Source organism: Hipposideros armiger, unplaced genomic scaffold, assembly GCF_001890085.2.
Source record: "Hipposideros armiger isolate ML-2016 unplaced genomic scaffold, ASM189008v1 scaffold_371, whole genome shotgun sequence".
Lineage (NCBI taxonomy): Eukaryota > Metazoa > Chordata > Mammalia > Chiroptera > Hipposideridae > Hipposideros > Hipposideros armiger.
In genome coordinates, this window is record NW_017731721.1 from 1,077,321 (window position 1) to 1,086,240 (window position 8,920).

At 51.2% G+C, this 8,920-nt stretch overlaps 1 protein-coding gene across 1 annotated transcript in view; it reads right to left on the reverse strand.

Annotated features, from left to right (window-relative positions):
• Positions 1–565: 565 nt before the first annotated feature.
• Positions 566–8,920, reverse strand: part of FAIM2 (Fas apoptotic inhibitory molecule 2) — a 32,170-nt gene continuing 23,815 nt past the window's right edge. Inside the window, exon 12 of the mRNA XM_019662284.1 lies at positions 566–4,148. Coding sequence (XP_019517829.1) covers positions 3,999–4,148 — 150 coding nt within the window. The 3' untranslated portion in view covers positions 566–3,998. The remainder of the gene's footprint in view (positions 4,149–8,920) is intronic.

Consider the following 8,920-nt stretch of genomic DNA (forward strand, 5'->3'; position numbering starts at 1 on the left):
TGCCATAAGTCCTGTGAATTCAAGGGTGAACAAGACACAGTTCGTGTCTTCAGGGAGCTCAAGTTTTATAGAAGGAGGCAGGAATGGTTATAGTGCAGCTAGAGTGGTACGGGGCAGGGGGCTCCAGGGTGGAAGTGGCCAGGGTACTTGGGGGAAAGACTGAGAAAAGCCTCAGAGGAGAGGTGACTTAAAGTTGCTGCTCTTGGGGAATCATTCCAGGTACGATACAGGTTTTCCTTTTAGGAAAACAGATTCTGGGTCAAAATAAGGAAGAATCTTCTAATGGATGCACAAAAGAACAGGCTCCAGTAGAAGGCCTCTAGGGAGGAGGCTCTAGTAGGGCTGTGACAGGTGCCAGTTCTCTGGGATTCCTTCCAATTCTGGGATCCCAAGAGTCTCCGCAAAGGGTGTATATTAACATAAACATGGAGAGTTAATTCACACTTAGCTACACTGGGAGAAGCAGCTCTGGTGTGAACCTTTCACCCTGAATCCCGTTAAACGTCACACACAGACTCCCCGAGCCATCTGAGGTGACAAACAAAAGGCAGGCAAAGGAAACACCTCAGGTATCATAATTACTTTATTCTTATTTTCTGTCAGTCATGGACAGGGAAGGTGAGTCCCGGGAAGGACAGCCCTGACTGAGGATGTGTCTCTGTCCTCAGACACTGGGAGAAAGCTCCAGGGTGGGGTGGTGCACGGGTGGTTTCCAGCAGACAGGTAAACAGTGTCCAAAAGATGCGACAATGGCAGGACTAAAGGGAAAGTTCAAGGCTGATGAGAGGTCTGAGGAGATCTGAGAAGAGCTGGAATGGAAGACAGTGGCAGATCCAGCCCACAACCTGGGCTACAGGGCCCTTCTGCTTCTCTGCCTCAGAACCAGCCCATGTTTTCCCTCAGACAGCCACCAAGGGGCAGCAAAGTGCTGGTGTGAAATCCCAGCCCAGCAAGAGAGCTGACAGGCCCTGGGACTTGTCCCCATGTGGGCCAGGGAAGGGAGAGGCGGAGCCTTTTAGAGTAAGAATGTCTGCCTGATCCTGACTCCCCTGGGAAGAAGAGCAGAGAATGGAAGAACCAAGATTCCTGGGGCTTCCCCAGGTGATACAGAAGGAGGCAAGCATACACCTGGGAATTTGAGGCAAGCATGTATGGGACTTGCAAGCACCTCCCTGGCTCCCTGGTCCCCAATCTGCAATCCTCATGAGAGGATATCTTGGTCTGTCTTCCCCTCGGCAGGAGACCTCTGACCTCACATCACAGATGGTCAGATTCCTGGCTGCCTCTAGCTTTATGAAATCCAACCTACCCCTTCCTGGGCCCAGCCGCACCCCTGCCAAAAATGTGAGGGGCCAGGAGGCTCCCCTCCTCCACTGAAGCTTGTGACACCCGCCCATTTTAGGATTCTCGGGTTTCTCATAATCTCACATTCCTCGGCCCTTCCTCCTTTCAAGGCCCATCCAGGTGTTCCTGGGCCTCCTCGGGGCCTGGATGCAGGTGGAATGCCAGGGCCTCGGCCCAGGCACTGCTGCCAGCTCAGCGTGCCCTGGACCCCTCTCAGGACCCAGAGTAGGAGAGTCTGCAGCATACTCTGAGTTGCCGCTGTCACACTGTGTATTGCTGAGAGCTTGCTTCTTTCCCCCAGCTTTTGGATCTCAGCTTCTGATAAGTTTCTCAATCCCCCATTTATGCATACACTGCCCTAGGAAGAGGAGGGCTTGGAGTGTGGATTCTGAGAAAGCAGACCAAGGCCCAGGCTGAGAGCGGCAGGGCAAAAGGGGAGAGTTCTGACCCCTCAGAACTGGGACCAGAGATTCGGAAAGGAACCGAAGGGGCACCTGGATGACGAAGTCAGTGGAAATAGTGTTCTGGTGCCTCTTCTGCACCACCCTGGCCATGGTCTTCCTTCTTGCTGATAGCAAACGTGAATCACAGGCAGCAAGAAATACTCTCCCAATACCATGAGCCTGTGGCAGTGAGGCTGAGAATCAGACACCAGAGTCCTGCCTCCCAGCTTGTATCAGGAGGTGGAAACCACAGAGTGGGAAACTGGTGGTGGTAGTGGGAGAGGAGATGGGATGTCAGGGCAACAACAAATCCCCAGAGACACCAGGGCCTGACCACCATGCAGACTCCTTCCAGTCCTATCCAACCTGTTAGCTGTATGACCTTGGGCTCATTACCAAGCCCCTTGATCACCTCAGCTTTTCCCTCTGCCGTGGGGATATGCAGAATACCGCCTTTGTAGGATTGCTGAAATAGATTGATTTAGGACAGCACATAGTAGACCTCCCACCCATGCTCCCAATTGCCTCTATCTCACACACAAACACCACAATCACTTCTTGGTTCCTTCTCTCCTCAAATATCCTAGATGGAACAAAACTTCAAATGCTTCTGCAATATTTCTTGAAAGCTGAAAATAGGAAGGGTGGGGAAGGAGGGGTTGGGAACATAGATAGCATACCTAGTCACCCTCCCCAGGGACAAACATGTCCCTCAGCATAGGAATAAGAGAGGTGGCCCTGGAGGGAGAGGAATCCACTCTGAACCTCTCTGACCCCACCCAGTAACTTTCCACTGGCTGGGAGTTGGCTGCTAGCAGGGTGCTGGCTGCACGCTTCCCCCAGGCGTGGCCCCCTGGTCCCCTCCCCAGCAGGGCTTGCAGGGGGCTGGGTGGCTGACGCACTCTCTGCCTGAGATCTCAACCGCCTAGAGGCTGATAAGGAGACCTGGCCTCCTCACCTGGGACCAGCTGGAGGGACTGGCCCTGGCTGGATAGCTTCAAAATTAGAGATGAGGAGATAAGGAGTGGAGGGGGCTTAGCAACTCTGTGCAGAGTGGCCAGAGAAGCTAGAGGGAGGGACATAGGTACTGCCAACTGAGGCCTCAGGGGGCCTGGCTGGGGATAAGCCAGCAAATGGAATCAGGTTGGGGAGGGTTTAAGAAATAAGATGTGCAGAAAGGCCATGGGAAGGGCTGGGGGCAGGGTAGATTCCCTCTAGATGGGGCTGGTTTAGGTAGAATGACCCTCCCTCCCTCAGAACATCCAGTCCTCTAGGGCCCAAGCACTCAGCCTCAGGCCTGTGAGAGCATCCTGGGGGCGCCAAGAGGAGAGGCTAAGAGGAGTAGGTCTCAGTCCTGCTAACCCCACACGCCTCCCAGATGGACGCAGGTTGGGGTGAACTGGCAGTGCTGCCGAGACCAGATCCCTCCCCCCTCAGCTGGCGGCACTGTTCCCACTTCCCTTGGGGCTTCAGGGCAGGCCCCCACTTAGGAGCAGGGCCTCCTGCCATCACAGTGCTCTGTCATGACCCAGGAGGGTAAACCAAGACAATTATAGATGGCGCTGCTTTCCTACCCCTCTCTGGTTGCTCCTGGTCTCAGGGCTCAAGTCCCTAGAACAAGCTAGTGGTCCTACGGCTGAGAGAGGATGGGCAGCCATACTATCCACCCATATCCCCCACCTGCAGAACACCCTCACCTCATCTCCCAGCTATCCCTCCACCTGCTTCCCTACAAAACGTTAATGCCTGACCTAGAAGGAAAGAAAGGAGGGGAGGACTGGACACAGGACAGTGTGCCCCAAGGTTCACACAGCTGTGGCAGCCTTAGGAGGAATCTTGGTGGGGGTGCAGGCCTCAGCCAGGCTTCCTGGTGTCTCTTTCCCACGTCTGAAATCTTGCTGATCTCCTCCCACTTGTCTCTTGGGTCCTCAAACTCAGAGGTGCCTCCAGCAGCCTCCACCATCCCACTTTGGGAGATGTAATTGGGGGGAAGGGCGGCACAGTGGATCGTGACCTTGGTGCTGCAGGGCCCCCAGGTGGCACTGCTACAAGCTGCAGAGGGTCAGGATAAAGGTTGGGCTGAGGGAGTGAGCAGGCTGGGCACAGGCCGGGCTAGCAGCTAGTTTATATCTGGGCTTGCAGGAGCACAGGGAGGGTCAGAGGACCATCAAGGGAGCATTCTCTGAAGGAAGGAGGGGTGGGAAGGACTCCTCATTCCCGGTTGGTGCCAAAAAGCTGCAGGAAGAAGGTGAAGATGTAGATGATGTCTAGGTAAATGTTGAGGGCTCCAAAAATATATTCCTCGGGGCTCAGCGAGTGACGTCGGTTACCCATAAGCAACTGGGTGTCAAATGCCAGGAACTGAGGGAAGGGGAAGAGAGAGAAGTCAGAAGGTTCAGTCCCTGTGACACTGACCAAAGGGGCCCAGTCCCCACCCCAGCCCGCTCCAGATTGTGTTACCATCACTTGCTGCCTGGCTGCTCAGTGACTTTCCTGTGACAGCCCGGTATCTGGAACTTTCCCAACACCTTCTGTCCCTAATTTAACACCTATTAACTGAACATCTACTATGTGCCAGGCACAGGGATACAGCAAAGAACAAAACAGACAAGACCTCTTACCGTGTAGAGCGAAGCTCTAGTGGGAAGTAACTGTTAGTCTGATGAGAATAACCAAAGCATGGGGTACTGATCATAAGGAACCTGACCCTACGTGAGTGTGACAGGGAGTTAGGGAAGGCTTCCTGGAGGAGGGGACCTTCAAGCGAGGGCCTAGTCTTCTTGCCATTCCCTCAGGGCCCTGCTGTTAGAAGATAAATGAATGTTTCACATAGCTGCGAGCAGGGAATGGGCACTTATTAGGTGCTTTACAGGCGAGCAGGGAATGGGCACTTATTAGGTGCTTTACAGGCAATAGCCCACTTATGTTTAATAATATCCCTACTGAGTAGGGATTCTATTATCCCCAGAGGAAACCACAGCCCAGAGATAGTAAGTACTTGCCTAAGGTTACACAGCTGGGAAGTTGCAATGCCAGGATTTGAACCCAAGCAGGCCTGCTCCAGAACCCTCATGTTTAACCAGCCTGCTCTGCTGCTTACAGGCAGCACCTGGGGTTAATGTGCCTCCAGCCCAGAGACGGTCTCTCCCCAGGGCTCCCTCTTGGCCTACTGGACTATGAACAGTTATTACTTTAGAGAGGGCTACTCTCTGCCCCCCTGCTGCCCTCCTGCCTTCCCACTGTCTACACTAATACCTATTCCTCCCATATAGCTTTTCTCTGTGGTCCCAGCATACAGAGCAGAACCCCCCTAGATGTAGCATATGAAATTTGACAGGCATGGTGTACTTTTCTGGGAGAAAGAAGCCAAAAAGTTCCACCAGTGTCTCAAAGGTTATGAACCACTGATCCACATGGGATTGGAATTCTTTAAATCGATTCACATTCTTGTTAACTGGGCTGTGCCCGGCTCTTCCGTCACTTGTGCATGGACCTGTGTTCCTTGGGTCTTCTGAAATATTCATTATACCATAAATATGCATGGGGCAAGAGCTGGTGCCAGCGGCTTGCTGAGAGTGGCATAGACAACTGGGAATACAAATGTCTGCCTTTGGGGGCTTACTGCTTAGTGGAGGACAATGAGATGATTACAATAAAATGCCATAATTAGGACTGATTGGGCAGGAGAAAGGTATCCCAAGAGAGATGACACTTTACTTGGGCTTTGAAGGATGAGTAGGAGTTTGCTAGACTGAGAAGGCCTAAGGGAGCCCTGGAGGTGAGGGGCATGGTATGATGAGTGAAGAATTCAGTGTGGCAGGAGCAGGGGGAAATAAACAGAGGGAGGGGGCTGGAGCCTGCCCATGAAGCTTGTATTTTACCCTGGAGGCTGGGGCCCAGCTCCCTTTCCTTCACCCCAGACAACGACTTCCTGGGGACCTAGGACTTAGGCTCTTTGGAAATGCTTTAGGTGCAGCCCCATGGAAGCCTGCGAGGATCCTTGCACAGGGGGCAGAGGCTCCAACAGGAAGCAACACAAGGAGGTGGGACATCAAGGCACATCACCCTCAAAGGTGGGGAGGTGGGGGGTGATTATAAGTGTGGGCTTGAAAGTCAGACCACCTGGATTACAGCCTCACCTCCACTACTAAATAGTGGTAGGTCCCTGGGCAAGATATTTAGTCTTCCTGAGCCTGAGTCCACATTTGTAAAAGGGAGATGAGTGCTTTCCTCCTGAGGTTGTTGTGACAGGGAGACAATGTGTGCAGAGCCCCTGGCACAGTGCCTGACACATGGTGAACACTTAATGAATGGTGCCTATTAGTGTGGCTTTATTGTTATTATCTGCAGAAGGAGAGCTGCCCTCTTGAGAACCTGTGTACACTGATGCTGAGCCTCTGGTGTCTCCTGTGCCTCATCAAGAAGGCAGAGATGTTATTAGGGGAAGCTGTGTGGCCTTAAGAGAAAGAAAATGAAGAGTCATAGCCAGGGATGAGGGAGCTCTGTGCAGCATATGTCAGCCTCTCTGAGCTCAGTAGCACTGAAGGAAGGGCACCTGGGAACACAGGACAGGAGCCAGAACACCTGGGTTTGAGTGTGAGTTCCATCCCTCAGTAGCCATCATTTGCCCTCAGAGTCCTCATCTACAAAATGGGATAGGAGTCCCAAAATGACCACACCACAGTGTGGTTTCGAGGGTAAATATAGGACAGTGTAGATGACATGGACTATTATCATTGTTTAGTATAATTTCACTTCATTCTATGCTCCTTCTGAATTTGATTTTGGAGTCCCAAATAAATTTCCTTCTGTAGAGAGAACAAGCAAGGAGAAGGGGAACCCCAATGCTACAGGCTGCTTAGCAGTCATAGCTGCCAGCAGAAGTTAATAAATTGCTGATCTGGCTTATCAATCAGTAGCTTGCTTGGTTGATTTCCCAGAGCCCAGTCACCCCTGGGTGAGCTAATGAAAATGAATCTCTCAACCTAGAAGGCTTGGACCTGATCAGGTTTGGGGGTGGCCCCTCGAAAGAGCATTCACCCAGGAGGCCTCCTACAGCAGCCAGCTGGCTCTTCTCTTGGAGAAAAGAGGAATGAAATTGATTCTGCTCTTGCCCTTGGCGTATGGCCATGGATGTTTATCTACCTGGTGCTTTCTGGGATAGCCTGCCCTAAATTCAATCCCACTGCTTTGTACCACCTATCACTGCAACTTCATGCCTGTGAGTCAACTGAAGGCTTTTCATTCACTTATCCCCAACAATATTTATTGAGCATCGACTATGTTCTAGGGAACCTACCTTCAGAAAACTGACAGTCTAATGTGAGCAAAAGACATCAGAGGGCCAGCCGAGTGGCACATTGGTTAAGAGCTGGCTTGGGACATCAGAGGGCCCCAGTTGGGATCCCACATATGAGGGCCAGTGACACTGCCCTCTACAGCTAAGATGCTGAACAACAGCTCAACTTGGAGCTGGGCTGCCAGGAGTTGTGGGCGACAGCGTAGGCTGCAACCCCTGCTGCAGTGGGTTGCCATGGGCTACCGTATGTAGCCAGCAGCCAGCGTGAGCGGCCAGCAGCCACCGTGAGTGGCCATCCAGAAGCTGGCGACTGATCTGCCTTGCCCGGGAAGAGCGCAATGATGGTGCCAACTTGGGCCAGTGAAGCAACGTCCTCCACAACTAGACTGAAGAACAAAAGGACAGCAACTTGTCTGTTCCCCTTCTCCCAATTCCCCGGCGCTGTTCCCATCCCCCAATTCCCCAATAAAAATCTTAAAAAAAAAAAAGACATTATCAGAGATTACATCATGTGCAAGCATTCATGATAGGGGAAAGTTACATACTGATAGCCCTCCTGGGTGATGGTAAGCATTGTTAGCTAACGTCTTGGTTGAGAGTAAATACCTTGGTTACAGTTAACATCTTATTGGTAGCTAAGATCTCAGTGGACAGCTAAAAATGGGTTAACCTATTAAACTAATACCTAAAAGGACAGCAAGTACTTGAGTTAGTAGCCAGCTGAATACAAGACCCTGCGTGACTTGCTGATGGTTATTTTTCTAGTGCTGGAACCAGGTCACCTGTCTCATTCTGATAGAGGTAGGGGGAGAGTGGACTAGCAGGGAGGGAGAGGGCGTGCACAGAGGGCAGAGGAGCCAAAGCAAACTTTCCTGGTTCACCCTACTGGCCAGGGCCCGCCCCCTGGCTACACACTTGGCTTGACCCTGCCGTGTCTAGGACCTAGGCTTATGTCTGTTGTCCTCCCAGAGGTGAGGCTGTGAGGCTCTCGGGGATCCATGTCATGGAAAGGCCAGCTCAGAGCCACCAACAAACAGGCACTGAATACAAAAAGCTAGGGTTGCAATGTGTTGAATCAGCATGAAAAATAGCACGTGGACCGTGTCCATCCTACAGAAATGCCAGTGCGAGTGCGCAAAGCTGTACACCCAAGGCCATTCACTGCAGTACTGGTTGTAACAGTGAAATGCTGAAAACAACTCCAAACACTATCAATTAGAGGATGTTTAAATAAACTGTGGGCAGCGTACTGAGGCAGAAACATCTCTGAAACATGCTACTATGAGGAAAAAGCAAGCTGCAGGAAAATTCGTACCAGATAATCCCCTTTATGTTGACAGACAAACCTTACAAAACTATATGTCATAGGAGTCTGTATAGCAAATATCTATAAAATGCATATAGAAAGGTCTGGAAGATTGACAACAGTGATTACCACTGGGAAAGGCAACAAGGGACATGGTCAAAACAACATTTGCTTTACCTATATTACTTAAGATTTAAAAAACTAAAGTATATGAATAAATATCTTCCTGTATTATGTAATTAGACATTTGGAAAAGAAGGGTTAAAGTTGCACACAGGAAGAGTTTGTGAACTCTCACCGTAAGCCTCTGTGATGGGTGTTGCATTATCGTCTCCAACATGTAGCTGAGGAGACTGAAGCACAGAGTGGAAGTGACTTGCCATTTCACACGGCCAGAGGACAGCTCAAGTCTTCTGACCCAAATCCCACTTTCTTCCCATGTTGTGACACTGCTGTGGGGCATGGTGTGAAGGTGTGTGTGTGTGTGTGTGTGTGTGTGTGTGTGTGTGTGTGTGTGTGTGTGTGTGT